Consider the following 15,399-nt stretch of genomic DNA (forward strand, 5'->3'; position numbering starts at 1 on the left):
GTCTTCCCGCTCCTGACTGGAGGGGACAAAACACTATTGGAGGCGACAGCCAACTTTTCTGCAGCGGATGTCAGTGACCGAGAATGCGTGAATCTACACTGTCCGTAGCCAGCACCAGCCAAATAAAATGGAGGGATCACCATACTCATGTCCTCAACTTAATTCTGTTTTGGGCAGAGCTTGGAAAAGTTACTACAGCTCCCATCAGCTTGCAGGCAGGAATCCCTCCTAGCCCTGCCTGGTTTGACCCTAGGGCCTTCTGCATGCAAGGCAGATGCTCTGCCACTGAGCTATGGTCCTTCCTCCAGGACCTTCATGGTTTTGAGGGCAACAGCACTCTCTCCACTTGTGATTCCCAGCAAGCGATATTCAGAGGCATGCTGTCTCCAACAACGGACGGAGAATATAGCCACTGATAGACTTATCCTCCGTGAATTTGTCCCTCTGAAAGCCTTCCAAGCCTTCTTCTAAACTGTTTCTCTTGAGACTCTTTTTTCCTCCATGATATTCACTAACCTGTCCGCATGCAAGCCACGTTCAGTAACCACCACTCCGGAATCTTGGGCAGAACCACCAAGATCCGGTTGCCTCTTTGCAAGCTACACGGGTCAAGGAGCACGTTGGCAGCTTTCCGGGATAAGACCCCCAGTTCCTCAAAGGTCCACTTCACCTCTTCCCTCTGGTCGCTCACCCACCAGAAGGCCCCGTTGGGAGGCCTCTTTCCATCCTAGCAGATAAGAAGTTATAACAATGGGGGGGAGGGGATCAAGCACACACCTCATTCACAGAGCCATGATGGATGAATCAGACAGGGTTTTGAGGTGCAACAGTGGAAGAGAAAGCAAAACGGGGATGGGGGGGAGGAGCAGAGTCCCTGGGAAGAGACGTGCCAGGAACTTGTTGATGGGGACGCAGGAAGCTGCCTTATACTGAGCTAGAGCGTTGGCCCATGTAGCTGAGCGTTGGCTGTACTGGGTGTGGGGAACCTATGGCCCTCTAGATGTTTTTGAACTACAACTCCCATCATCCCTGGCCGTTGGCCATGGTTGCTGAGCCTGATGGGAATTGTAGTTCAGCAGCATCGGGGGGGGCAAGGTTCCCTACACCTGGTCTATACTAATTGGCAGCATTTCTGAGGGTTTCTGATAGGGGTCCCTCCCAGTCCTACTTGGAGATGCTGGGGACTGAACCCGAGGCCTTCTGCTTACAAGGCAGATGCTCTCCCACTGAGCCATGGGCAGGGTCAGCAGAGGGAGCTAATGGCGACTAAAGACAGGTGGCAGGCATCACGGACCCAAATCCTTCTGACTGCAAGAGTCAGATGACCTTGGAGGGCTGAATCCGAGGCTTCCTTCAGTCTCTTAGCCTGGGGAACACATCACTGAACAAAGCCACTGGTCCCTCTGCTCCAAGGAGGCCATAAAACAGGGGTGGGGAACCTCTAGCCCGTGGGCCAATCTTGGCCTGCCATGGGGGCCCGATTAGGCCCCTAAGGTCATTTCCCACAAACCACACCTGCCCATTAGCTGATGTCACTAATGACATCAGCTGGCGGGCAGGATCTTCTTAGAAAGCTCGCCGTGTGCTGATCCCTTAAACCTTAAAAAAGGATCACCACGGGTCGGGCTTTCTAAAGAGCCTGGGTCTGCTTGCTTTAGCTGCCCATGCAGCGAACATAAGCAGACCTGGGTTTTTTCTTCATCGCTGCCTGATAGAGCAGTTCCTGCCAGAATGCTTGTAGACATCAGCTCTGATGAGGCCTGCTCTGTAGCGCAGCCACGAAGAAGCATGTGCACGTTTTGCAGCACTCTTTGACACAGTCTTCCCCCCACCCCGCTTTAAAGATTGCAGGAGCCACCTTTGAAGGTGAGGAGAGACTGCTTCAAAAAGTGCTTGCTTTGAGACCATCTCTGCACTCTTGTGCTCAGACAGGAGCAGAGGGTCTGTCTTAAAGCATTCTGCAGCACTCTTTGAAGCAGTCTCCCTCCCCCTTTAAAGAGAACTGCTTCAAAGAGTGCTTGCTTTAAGACAGTCTCCATGTTCCCGACTAAGCAAGGTCTGTCTTAAAGCAAGTGCTCTTTAAAGCAGACTCCCTTCCCCACTTTAAAGGCAGTGGGGGGGGGGAACTGCTTCAAACAGCACTGCAAAATAAGCACCTGTTTTTACATCGCTGCACATTGGAGCAGTCCCTATCAGAGCTGGTGTCCGCAACCCACCTGCCAATCATGGAACATCATAGAGACACTATGTGACTGATAGGTGGATTGCCCCACCCACCTGTCAAACATGACCTGCAGGGTGGAGGGAGACAAAGATTTGTCCCCCAAAGCCAAAACGGTTCTGCACCCCTGCCATAACAGAACACATGGTGCAGTCAACGTCCTGTTTTCCTACCAGCCATGGACCAGTCCCCAAAGCAGCCAACTGCCTACCTTTTCCACTTGGGTCCACCTGTCCAGAACGTCACTGGCAAAATTGAAGTACTCGGGCACCTCCTTTTCGCCCCGGTTTATCACTTCGTAGTGCGAGATGATCTGAGAGGCCAGGTGTCTCTTGGCTTGATGAAGCAGCGTCAAAGGCGGCCTCAGCCTCCAGAAGCATTGAAACAAGGTCTGCATGGCAGCAGCACACCGGCAGCTCGTGACCTTGCTTCCCTGCTTGCTTCCTCTGCAACGACACATTTGAAAAGCAGAGCCCTTTTTTAAGCCTCCGTACTTAAGGGACATCTGATAGAGCAGTGCTGCAGGCTGATGTATCCCCAACATGGGATCATGGGAACAGGGGTGGCTGGTGGCACCAAGCCAGAGGGGCAGTGGAATCCGCTCTGGGTTTTAGTCTGAACTTTAGGTGCTGAAAGCACCTTGGACAATTCCTTGAAAGTTCAGACTAAAACCCAGAGCGGATTCCACTGCTCCACTGAAATGGAGCCACCAGCCACCACTGCACAGGAAGCTGCCTTATACTTATACTGGTTACTCAGATATAAAGGGAAGGCACTCTGCACATGTTCAGAAGTAGTTTGCTGGATTCATTCTTCACAAATAGAATGAAATTATGTGGCTGTGCAAAACATAAGCCATTGCCCTAAGAGTTTGATTTCTGCTTCACCAAAAACTTACAGTAAAAACCTATCTGTGTCCATTCCAAAGCAAGTGACATTGAGTTCAGTGTGACTTACTTCAGGGTAAGTGGGTATAGGATTGCAGCCTTTGAACCAGCTTTGGCTGCATCATTAGAAGGAACACTCCTGACTTTCACGGCCTCACTGGGATGCGAGAATCACTGCCGCAGATTGGAAGCAACATGCATTTCTTCAAGCACCACCTTCACACAGGGTTAGAACATCTGCTTAGCATGCACAATCCCAGGTTCAATCCCTGGCATCTCCAGGTAAGATTAGGAGAGACCCCTGCCTGAAACCCTGGTGAGCCTCTGCCAGTCAGTGTTGACAAAACTGAGCTCCTCTTTTCGGGCCTGTCCCTCCAGCACATGGAACACTGGAGCCAGGACCCCCGAGAGGGAGGGAGGGGCCAGTTAGGGCAGCAGTTGACAAAACTGAGCTAGGCGGACCGACGGACCCGCTCAGTCTAAAGCAGCTGCCTATGTTCCTGATGCTGAACATCTGTCCTCTGTTCTCTCAACAAACACAGTGGTAGTGGCAGACCAGGGCTTTGGGGCAAAGGTCCAGGGCCCACTCATCAGGAGGGCCCTCAAACCTAGGAAGGCAACATTTTACATTTCTATCCCACCTTGCTTTCATCACGGAACCCAAGGTGGCATGCATATCATTCCCAGGCGGTCTCCTATCCAGGCACTGACCAGACCCAGACCTGCTTAGCTTCAGCAAGGTGCTGGCCTCGTGTGCCTTCAGACCATCGCCTGGGAGGAGCATAGGTCAGCGTGATTCACTGTTTGTAAGAGAAAGAATAAACATTGCCATCTAAGTGGAGGGAGAGGGAATCGGGGAAAGCCACAGAGTCCAGAGTCTAAAATTAACTGACTGCACCATCATCGGTCAAGACATTAGAACTGCTGCCCTAACTGGCCCCTCCCTCCCTCTTGGGGGTCCTGGCTCCACTGTTCCATGTGCTGGAGGGACAGGCCCGAAAAGAGGAGCTTGTTCCACATCCACAGAAGCCCTTTCCTTCCCTGGGCTCCCACAATAACATCTGTTTGAAAAAGAATTGGGCGTAGCAGATATAGGGAGACACTGTATGCTGCCATCATTTTAAAGAGGAGAAGTTAAATGTGTATTTAATATCATAGAATCGCAGAGTTGGAAGGGGCCTCTAAGGCCATCGAGTCCAACCCCCTGCTAAAGGCAGGAATCCAACTTAAAGAAGCCCGACAGGTGTCCGTCCAGCTGCCTCTTGAAGGCCTCCAGTGCTGGAGAGCCCGCCACCTCCCTAGGTCATTGGTTCCACTGTCATACCCCTCTAACAGTTAGCAAGCTTTAGAATCATTAGGTATCTGAATTGACAGGTAGCATTCACTGTCTTTTTAAAATGGGATTGCTGGTGTTGTGGATGTACATGCATATATTTATAGAGTATGAACAAGATATTTATTGCAGAATGCATCTAGTAAATTTATAATAAAAAATTAAAAGGTTCTAAAGCCTAGAACCCCATGTGCGCAGGCTTCTCACAGTGCTTAGAGGACACCGGTGTCGAAGCAAGTGGGTTGTATCCAATGCTAGTCCTACTTAGAGTAGGCCCACTGAAAGGAATGGCCTTAAGTTAGGCGTGTCCATTCATTTCAATGGCTCTAGCACAAGCATTGGGTCCAATCCACAGGCTGGGATTCAATGCTCGTCAAGAGTAGACCCATTGATGTCAATAGGCAATGACTAAATTTCTTTCAAGGGGTCTACTCGGCGTAGAACTAGCATTTTACACAGCCCAGGTCATTTTCCTCTCACTTTCATAGAATCACAGAATGGTCGAGTCGGAAAGGGCCTTATAAGGCCATCGAGTCCACCCCACCGCCACCCCCGCTCAATGCAGGAATCCAAATGTCTGCAAAATGTCCGATTGAGGGGGTGGGGGGTAACTCTCCACGGCCACCGACTCCCAGCCGAAAACAGCGCCAGTTCGGAAGCGCCCAAAGTTCACCAACCTTTTCCTCTCCTTGGGGGGACTCGGGGAAGCAGTCCGGGACCAAGACCGGACGGCCCGTCCGCTTCAGCAGCAAGTGCCTGGCTGGCCCGCCCTCCTCCCCAAATAGCGCGCAACGCAGGCGCGGCCCCTTCCTCTTCGCCCCTTCGCTCAGTTTCGCGGTGGCGTCAGCCGAGACCCTCCCTGGCTGCACATCCGCCAGCCACCTCCGCAAGTAAGTCCAACAAAAAGGTCTGCAACGCGGCTGTCTCCTTTTCGCTGTCTGTCTCCTGGGGGTGGCGGTCCTGTTCCCTGCTCGGTGTGGCCCGCCCGAGCCCCCTAAAGGGCCGAGCCCGGGGCCAGCGGGGAAGGGATCGCGACGCGGCGGGGCTGCTTTCCCGGTTTCACTTTCTTTCCAGCTCACTTTTTCTCTGCTGTTATGCGGCCAGACGGCTCCGTCCACATTCAAGGCTCTCGCTTTTTTAAATTTGCACCCTGCCGCCACATCATCATCATTTGCATTTATATTCCACCTTTCCTCCAAGGAGCTCAAAGTGGCGTACGTTCCCCCCTCCTCGTTTAATCCCCACAACAACCCTGTGAGGTAGGTTAGGCTGAATGAGGGGTGGTGACTGGCCCAGGGTCACCCAGTGAGCTTCATGGCAGAGGGGAGATCTGAACCCTGGTCTCCCAAGCCCTAGTCTGACACTCTACCTGTTGTTTATGTTTTATTTGCTTACATATTTATTTGCTACATTTCTATCCCACCTTTCCTCTAAGGAGCTCAACGTGACCTACAAGGTTTTCTCCCTCCCCATTCTCCCTCCTCATTTTAGCCTCACAACAACCTTGTGAGGTAGGTTATGCTGGGAGACTGTGTGACTGCCCTAAAGGTCACCTAGCCAGCTTCTTGGCAGAGTAGGGATTTGAACCGTGGCCTCCCCTGGGTCCAACACTTTAACCATTACATCACACTGTGCGCGAGCACACGTGTACATATATATGTTATTTTTAAAAAAATCTCTAAGCACTGTATAAAAATACAATATAACAACAATAAAACAGGTTCATAAAAACAGTATTGTAAAAACAGGAATTCAGTAATAATCAGGTCCAGTCTTGTGGGTTAGGAAAAGCCTGGACAAATAATAATAATAATAATAATTTAATTTGTGGGTCGCCTATCTGGCCAATGGCCACTCTAGGCGACGTACAATTTAACAACAATACATTACATCATAATAAAATACATCATAAAATACAATATAACAATAAAACAGTTCCAGTACAGAGTAGTAGGCTATTGGTCGTAAAAATTTAACCCTCCCCGTAAGTCCCAAAGGCCTGTCTGAAGAGCCAGGTCTTCAAAGCTTGGCGGAATACATTCAGGGAAGGGGCATGTCGAAGGTCATACGGGAGGGAGTTCCAGAGAGTGGGGGCCGCCACTGAAAATGCCCTCTCTCTTGTCCCCGCCAACCTAGCTGTTTTAGTTGGCGGGATTGAGAGAAGGCCCTGTGTGGCTGATCTTGTTGGGCGGCATGGTTGGTGGCGCTGGAGGCGCTCCATCAGATAAACTGGGCCGAGACCGTATAGGGATTTAAAGGTTAATACCAACACCTTGAATTGGGCCCGGAAAATAACTGGGAGCCAGTGTAGGTCGAGCAACACTGGGGTGATGTGTTCCCGGCGGCGACAGTTTGTAAGTAGTCGAGCCGCAGCATTTTGTATAAGTTGTAATTTCCGGACCGTTTTCAAGGGTAACCCCACGTAGAGCGCATTACAGTAATCCAACCGAGAGGTGACCAGGGCATGTACCACCAGTGGGAGCTGATGAGCAGGAAGGTAGGGCTGCAGTCTACGAATGACGTGTAATTGATACCAAGCTGCCCGGCTCACTGCCGAAATCTGAGCCTCCATGGACAGCTTGGAATCAAGAACAACCCCAAGGCTGCGGACCTGGTCCTTCAGGGGCAATTTCACCCCGTCGAACACCAGGTCAACATCTCCCAGCCTTCCCTTGTCTCCCACGAGTAGCACCTCAGTCTTATCAGGATTCAACTTCAGCCTGTTCCTTCCCATCCATCCACTCACGGATACATACATCTTCACAATTTCAATTAAATAATAAATTTATTGTACTAGCCAAAGGCCATGACAAAAACATTAAAATATACAAGTATACAGAAAGTAATATTTCAAACATTACAGAGTAATTGCAGACAAATTACCATAGGCAAACTCAGCTTCAACAAAAAAAACTCTGACTCTCCAAGGCAGTTTGTGACAATTTTGTCTAATTTTCTCTTCCTAATATTTTTTGCTGCCAAGGGAAAGAGAGCTGTGGGTGTCACTCAAAAGAAAAAGAATCATTTCTGCAAGGGCATTCCTACATCCGTAAGTTACAAGTGTTGCAAAAATCTCTCTCGGGTGTGTCTGCACAAGATGTCAGAAGCAACTGATCACTGAATCTTCATGTACAGCAGGGGGAACACACAGTTGTATTACCCATATATTTAGTGTTTTCTTTGGTAAAAAATGTGGCCCCGGTGCGCCCACTTTGATAAAAGTTCTGTGAGTGCCAGCACAAAATGGTTACCATGGGTAGCAAAAAATTAATAAATATATCCATACCAGTGAGTTCCATCACACACAAAAATTGCATTTATTTATTTATTTATTTATTTATTAAATTGATATCCGATAAGAGGCATGATCAGAGTTCAAGGGCACATTTCAGCCATGCAAAAACACTCAAGGAGGGTGTGAAAAGGGGCCAGTGAGGTGCGTAGCCTGGAGGGTGTGGCTGGGAGGAAGCGTATTGTGGAGGGAGTTCTGAGGGCCAAGCAGAGAGGCTTAGAGGGCCACACATGGTTCCTTTCCCCTGTATTATGGCATAAGCTTTTATGGACTCTTTTATCAAAAATCATACACCTTTTGCTTCAGATGTGTGAGAAGGTATAGGATGCTGCCTTATCCTGAGTCAGACCACTGGTCCATCTAGCTCAGTATTGTCTACACTGACTGGCAGCAGCTCTCCAGGATGTCAGGCAGGGGGACATTCCCAGCCCTACCTGGAGATGCCGCTGGGGGATTGAACCTGGGACCTTCTGCATGCAAAGCTAATGCTCTACCACTGAGCTACAGCCCTTCCCCAACTATCCATGGATAGTTTCTACCAGTCTCTACTGTTCAATCTTCCTTCACAGCCAGTGCCTGAGAAGTGACAAGCCTGACCAAGCAGCGCAAAGCCCAAGATGCTAGGCCTGCTCGTCCCTGAGCAGCAGGAGCTGGGCCTCACAGGGGTGTGACTTGGCAACAGGCGGCTCGGCCTTATCGCTGCCTGCACAACTTGCATCCCTCGAGAACAGTCCGAGGAGGATCCGCACAAGGAGGGCACATCCTGCCTTTGCAGAGCCCTGGAGTTGGTGCAGAGCTCCAAGCACTTTGGTGACTTCTAGTCCAGTGAGTCTTTTGTCTGAACTCTGTCCCCTGTTTGTCTCTTTATTGTTGTGGCGGGTTTATTTTCCCAGGGCTCAAAAAGGGAATACAATACATTTTCAAATAATCCAGGCAAAGTCTCCTTAAATAATTCAGTATCAGCAGCACAGGCGTGGTAGGTTGGACAAATAGCTGGAGGGGGGAAAACCCCAAAACTTTGACATCTGTTCTGTTCTTTGTTATTTATTTAGTCCACCCTTCTTCCAAGGAAATCGAGATATGATTCCCCCTATTATTATTATTATTATTATTATTATTATTATTATTATTATTATTATTACTTTCCCCCAGAAGACCTATCTCTCTCCCTCTCTTGCAGCCTGATGAAATGGTTGCTGTGGATGACTATGTCAAGTAACAGTCTCTCCAGGGTTGACTCATGAGTAGATCAGCTGTTCCAGCTTGCTGCTTGACACAAGGAAGCTAATAAATGGGTAAAAGCAGTCCCGTGCACTAGCCTGTTACAGTTATTTTTGCTGTACAAGTCCTTGTAACTGATTAAAAAGTTTGGTGCATTCGGTTGGGTCAGATGTAATGATTTCCCTGCATGGGGTTGTTGCCCGTGAACTGCTTTACCTCTGGCTGTTATTTGGTCACATGACAGCAAAGCAAGGAGCTGGAGAACTTTGACAGGATTGTTTGTAAGTGACTGTTCAGGTACATTATTAGCATTTATTTATTCATAAAATCTTAATGAAAAAACACCTCTCAGCAAGGGACCCCCCGAAACAAAACATGAAAACCAAACGTATGGGTTGACTCTCCTTGGGCTCTTTTATATATGCTGCCTTTAACAACAGTCACAACATAAAATACAACTCAAATGTGTTGCATGTACACATCAAACATCCCAATCCTGTCTTTGAACCTTGAAGAGAAAGACACACAATCTGGATAATAACACACCTACCCCGCCACAGCCTATTAAAGGAATAAGACTGCATACACACCATACATTTAAAGCACACACATAAACACCCAAATAATCCTGGGAACTGTGAGTGGGCATCCAATGCGAGTCCCACTCACAGAGTTGACCCATTGAAGTTAATAGACATGACTGATACCACATTCACCCCATACATTTATTCCACATTCCACTGAAAACAGTCACAGCTTCCCCCAAAGACTCCTGGGAAGTGTAGTTTGTGAAGGGTGCTGCGAATTGTTCGGAGACTCCTTTCCCCCCACCCCACAGAGCTACAGTTCCCAGGGTTCTCTGGGAAGAGGGACTGACTGTTAAACTGCTCTGCTTGCTAAGGCTGATGGGAGTTAAGAGTCCAGCAACCTCTGGAAGGCAACATTTCGTGCTATTTATATCATTGCTGTTTTACTTGGGTTGGCGACTTTGTGTGTTATTTTATTTGTATTTTATTTAGTTTAGTTTCGCTTATATACGATCTCGCATGTTTGACATTTTGTATTTTTAATTCTTATAATCAAAGTTCGTTGGAAACTCTTTTTAAAAAATGCGTTGAGAAGCATGGGACGAACAAATATTTCACAGAAAGACTTGTAAACACCCCACCAGCGAATCAAAGATGAACGCACAGCCTGGTATAACCGCCCTGCAAACAAATTGAAACAAATGCTCAGTAAAGACTGGGTATAATCTAACATCTGTATACGCTTTGTGCAAGCAAACAACAACAACAGTTTACATTTATATCCCACATTTCTTCCAAGGAGCTCAAAGTGGTATACGTGGTTCTCCTCCCCCCGTTTTATCCTCACAACAACCTTGTGAGGTAGGCTAGGCTGACAGACAGTGACGAGCCCAAGGTCACACAGTGAGTTTCATGGCTGATTCGAACCCTGGTCTCCCAGGCCATAGTCCGACACCCTAACCATTACACCAGAGATTCCCAAATAGTGGGCCACAATCCTCATTCAGGTGGTCTGTGGTATGTCTGCATTAAATATTCATATTTATTTTAATTATATTTTATTGCTTCTTTTATTTTCCATGTTGTATTTTATTGTATTGCATGTAGCACATCACATTACAACTGTTGCAACATGCAGAAACATCATTAAGTGGTCCTGCCATAACCCTCAGCAATTTTCAAGTGGTCCATGGGGGAAAGCGTTTTGGGAACCGCTGCATTGCACCACACTGGCTGAATGAAGGCTCAATAAAGAGGACGAAAGCTCATTAAATAGACTGAGGAGAGGAGCTCTCAAACAACCAGGCCTCTTGCTCAATAATTTGTATTTCGGCTTTGGGCATTAACTCTTTCTCAAAAGAAAAAAAAGGTGGAATCAGTCTTTCTCCTCCTTTAAGCAGAGACAGGAATGCAGGGTGTGGTGATCGCAGAAGACAGCTGGAATGTGCGATAGGCCTTCTTGTCAGCCTTGTTTGTTTTCTCCTTTGTAGCAAAATTGCAAGTCTTCAAAAGAATCTAAGCAGGTTACACCTTCTGAAGAACACCTCAAGGGTCCAAGCGATGCTAGGTTGGAAATTATTTCAGAAATTTTGTCACTTTTCTTTTCTTTAGCGCTTGACCCTTGTTTTGAAGAGTGTGTTATATATTTTACAAATCCTTCAAAGCCCCAAATGAAATTTTATTTATTTCTTACATTTTTATCCCATCCTTCCTCCAAGGAGTTTAGGGCAGTGTACCTGTTTCCCCCACTCCTTTTTATTCTCACAATAACCCTGTGAGGTAGTGTAGGCTGAGTGAGAGTAATTGGCCCAACATAGGAAGCTGCCATTGGTCCACCTAGCTCAGTATTATCTACTCCACTGTTCTTCAGCCTTGGGGCCCCAGATGTTGCCAGACTACAACTCCCATCATCCCCAGGCAGCTTAGCCAATGGCCGTCCGGGGACCCAAGGCTAAAGGATAGTGGTCTACAGTGACTGACAGTGGCTCTCCAGGGCTCCAGGCAGGAATCTCTTCCAGCCCTATTTGGAGATGTCAGGGATTGAACCTGGGACCTTCTGCATGCAAGTCCAGATGCTCTTCCACTAATCTGTGGCCTACGGTCCCCCAGTGAGTTTTATGGCTGAGCGTGGATTTGAACTCGAGTCTCCAACTAAGCTTCTAGTCCAGTGCTCTAAGCAGACACCTTATGGAGTCTCAAGACTGATAGGGTGGCTTGCCCAAAGCCACCAGGAGTATGAAGAGTTTTGGGTGGCCATGTGGCCTACTTTACAGAGGACAGTCCTCTAGTTGAAAGGCTGCCTGGTTCAAGGCTAGCTTAAAGATAAAGAACCTTACACAAGGACCTACAAGGGCACCCTAACAGACCATCTTCCACTGTCTATATATATCTTCAAAATATGGCAGGCCAACTCTGCTGTGTTTGGGAGCCCTCCTGCTCATTCTGCCAAGAGGAGCCCCCAACTCCCCTGATGGCACCACTCTTCCTTTCTGTCTCTCCCCCTCCCTGTGTGCTCTGCTAGTGTTGAAAACAGTGGAGACTGGTGGCTCCAATGGCAAGTGAAAGCACCTTGGGCAGCTCCTTGAAAGCTGACTGAAAACCAGAGCAGATTCACTGCCCCGCTGACATGGAAGCCACCAGTCCCCACTAGCTGAACAGATGTGCATTGATAAATTGTATCATTAAATCAAGACCTCTTATTGTGGTGTTTGACCAATGGGCAGGAACACATGTGAGCCTTGGGAACACATGTGAGCCTTGGGAACACAAGGGGCCATGCTTGCCCAGACTCTTTGTCTGAGTCTATCTTTGTTTGTCTCTTTCCCATCGTTGTGAGGTTAGTTTCTCAGGGCTCCAAAAAGGGAGCATGGCATGTTTTTCAACACCATAAATAACTCAGAATCTAAATATGAGCAGAGAAACATGTCAGGGTTTGCCAAGTAGCTGGAAAACCCCAACAAACCTTGGTTTCTCACTTTTAGCCCACTCTTCCTCCAAGGAGCTCAGAACAGCAAGCATAATTCCCCTACCCCATGTTATCCTCAGAACAACCCTGTGAGGTAGGTCAGGTTCAGAGATAGTGATAACCTGAAGGTCACTTGGTGAACAACATGGCAATTGTGTGAACAATCCCATGAAGATGGCTTTTTCTGCATGTATGTACTTTTATAAATGTATCCAATAGCTTCAGTAGCACAGGCAGCCCCCAGTTCTGGAATTCATTTTCAACATTCTTATTTTAAACCAAAACTCAGATATGGGATGCAGGGCAGAACATACCAGTGGAACAATAAAAAAGAAGGAAACAACGGGGATATCCACTTGTCCCTAACTTAGTGTTCTTTAATCTTGCTTCTCCAGATATGAGTGGACTACAACTCCCATCATCCACAGCCAGGCTTAACCCAATGGTCAAGGATGATGGGAGTTGTAGTCCACCCACATCTGGGAACCCAACGTTGAAAAACACTGTCCTAGACCACGCTGACACTGCAGAGGCATATGTGATGGAGCAGCCTTCCTTAACCTGATGGCCTCCAGATGTTTTGGACACCAATTCCCATCAGCCCCAGGTAGCATGGCCAATGGTCAGGGATGATGGGAGTTATACTCCAGCAACATCTGAAGGCCACCAGGTTAGAGTGTCCTTAAACACAAGTCTGTTGGAATAATAGGCAGGCATGAGGTTACTAGCATCTTTTAAAGCACTGATGTTAAAGAATCAATCTGGCCAATTTTATGCTGGATGTGGGAGAGGACTGTATTTCACGAAATTGAAATAAGTGCAAATTTGGAAGGATGGCTTTGTTTCATATTGTTCCAGAAACTGCAAATTTGATAGATTTAGCTTGAAATGCAATCTGAACAAAAATTCATCCATCCCTGTACATAAATAAAATAAAATAATAAAGAAAAAGAAGAATGTTGAAATGGTCAGCAAGTGGAAGAAGCCAATTTCTTCTCTACCGTTATACAATTGTTTCCGTTATGTCTTTCAGGTAGGTGACTCATGAGATATATACTGAACGTAAGACACTGTGGAAGACCTCCCTATGGCTTGCATCACTGTGACAGTATTATGGAAGGCCTCAGCCTTTAGGGCTCTGCGGCCTCTCAGTCTAGCTTCTTCCAGAAGCTTCAGCAAACGTCAGCAGGCGCCGGCTGCTCAGAATTTTTCAGGCTACGAATCCATACAAGAACAGTATAAGCCGGAGGTGCCAGAATACTTCAACTTTGCAAAAGATGTAGTGGATAAGTGGGCTGAGGCAGAAAAGGTAAGTTTTCCTGTTGTTTTTCATGTTTGATTGCAGGTCTTTCAAATATGCACACCCACAGGGTGGCCTGGTTCACATATAATGCTAAGCCATGGTTTATAAACTGTTTGATTGTCTGAACCCAGCCCAGCAGCTTAGCTATGGTTTACTGACCACAAGGAGAAACTGTGTATATTAGGCAGAATTGCATACAAAAATGTGTATACTGGGAGAAATGTACGCTAAAACACTGATGAATTTTCAGGGGAACTTTTTAAGTATAAATCACAAACTGATGGGGGGAATGAGACCTAATGCTGGAAAAACAAGAAACTGACAGATTTGCCCATCCCTAGCTATAGCCAGTGTTTCAGACATGACCATAAGAAGCATTTGGCTACCCCAGTGGGGGTACTTACAGCCAGCTGACTCTGTCATCCCATCAGGAAGGAAGGCGACCTACAAGCCCAGCTCTCTGGTGGGTCAGTGAGCAAGGGGAACAGGTGAAGTGGACCTTTGCGGAGCTGGCCCTTGTAGCCAAGAAAGCAGCCTGGGTGCTCTCTGAGCAGTGCGGCCTGCGGAAAGGAGACAGAGTCATAGTGATCCTGCCACGGATTCCTGAATGGTGGCTCCTGAATGTGGCTTGCATGCGAACAGGTTAGCAGTATGTATGTGTTGTCTGTTGGGCCAAGCGGGATGGGCCCTTTATTTATTTATTTCATTTATATACTGCCCATAGCCGAAGCTCTCTGGGCGGTTTACAGCAATTAAAAACATTTAAAAAACAAATATACAAATTTTAAAGCAAAAAGCAATTTAAAAAACACAATTTTAAAAAATGCAAAGACAATTTAAAAACACATGGGAGATGCCTGGGAGAAGAAGAAAGTGTTGTAGGTGTTTAATCGACCTCCCCCACTGAGTTTACTTACAGGTTTTAAGGCAGACTTCAGCATTGCACTTCACAAAGCAGGTAACAGATGAGTTTGTCTCAGAGCTTCCTTCCTAAATTGGATTTCCCTCTAGTCTTACATCAGGTAAACTTCTGTTGAATGCAGTCATGTCACTGATTAAACTGGCTGATTTTAAACAACTCTTTCATTTTCCCCTGATCATCTTTGGGGATGAGGACTGCCTTTCCCATCTCTCCAGGTCCTTCTTGGCTTCTTGACATAACAGCCCTTAGAGCAGGCAGCAGGGACCTCTCTTTCTTGCCATCGCATTTGTTACATTCACTGAAGTACAAGAGCAGAAAGACACCCACAAGCACCCACATCAGAGAGTAGCAAGAACCACCTTGCAGCAGATAAATCTCCTCATTCTGTTTTTTAGTTGTTAGTAGTAATGATGGGTACTGCTTCAATGATGTATCCGAGCCAAAGATGGCAGCATGGACCCGAAGATGAGAACATCCCACTGCGAAGAGACAGCTCGCCTTCCTACCAGTACTCTGAGGAAAGATTTGAAGCTGGTTTCCCCCTCACCCTACCAAAAAGAATCCCCCCCCCAATTCAAAAGGTCACACTTACCAGAGGAAAAACCCGCACGCTGGTCTCCCCGTGGCCAAAGGAGGCTTCTTCATCTCGCAGACTCCTGTTTTTCCGGGATGGCAGTGGAGGAGGGAGCGCGCCGTTACCACCTTACACTCTCTCGTTGGTGGTACCA

At 47.4% G+C, this 15,399-nt stretch overlaps 2 protein-coding genes across 10 annotated transcripts in view; one reads left to right on the forward strand and one right to left on the reverse strand.

The window, feature by feature from the left end:
• The window catches only part of LOC133372105 (acyl-coenzyme A synthetase ACSM5, mitochondrial-like), a 29,286-nt gene extending 23,723 nt beyond the window's left edge, over positions 1-5,563 (reverse strand). Inside the window, exons 1-3 of one of the 2 annotated variants that reach the window (XM_061600385.1) lie at positions 5,119-5,539; positions 2,433-2,667; positions 517-727 (exon numbers count right to left, since the gene is read on the reverse strand). In XM_061600385.1, coding sequence (XP_061456369.1) covers positions 517-727; positions 2,433-2,618 — 397 coding nt within the window. In that variant the 5' untranslated portion in view covers positions 2,619-2,667; positions 5,119-5,539. Of the gene's footprint in view, positions 1-516; positions 728-2,432; positions 2,668-5,118 lie in introns of both variants that reach the window. The other variant, XM_061600386.1, reaches the window with a different exon arrangement.
• Positions 5,086-15,399, forward strand: part of LOC133372104 (acyl-coenzyme A synthetase ACSM3, mitochondrial-like) — a 34,768-nt gene continuing 24,454 nt past the window's right edge. Inside the window, exons 1-7 of one of the 8 annotated variants that reach the window (XM_061600384.1) lie at positions 5,086-5,331; positions 7,425-7,490; positions 8,303-8,558; positions 8,914-9,028; positions 10,972-11,048; positions 13,480-13,755; positions 14,181-14,391. In XM_061600384.1, coding sequence (XP_061456368.1) covers positions 13,534-13,755; positions 14,181-14,391 — 433 coding nt within the window. In that variant the 5' untranslated portion in view covers positions 5,086-5,331; positions 7,425-7,490; positions 8,303-8,558; ... (1 more) ...; positions 10,972-11,048; positions 13,480-13,533. The remainder of the gene's footprint in view (positions 5,332-7,424; positions 7,491-8,302; positions 8,559-8,913; positions 9,029-10,971; positions 11,049-13,479; positions 13,756-14,180; positions 14,392-15,399) is intronic. The other 7 variants (XM_061600376.1, XM_061600378.1, XM_061600379.1 and 4 more) reach the window with 7 other exon arrangements.

Source organism: Rhineura floridana, chromosome 17, assembly GCF_030035675.1.
Source record: "Rhineura floridana isolate rRhiFlo1 chromosome 17, rRhiFlo1.hap2, whole genome shotgun sequence".
Taxonomy (NCBI): Eukaryota; Metazoa; Chordata; class Lepidosauria; order Squamata; family Rhineuridae; genus Rhineura; species Rhineura floridana.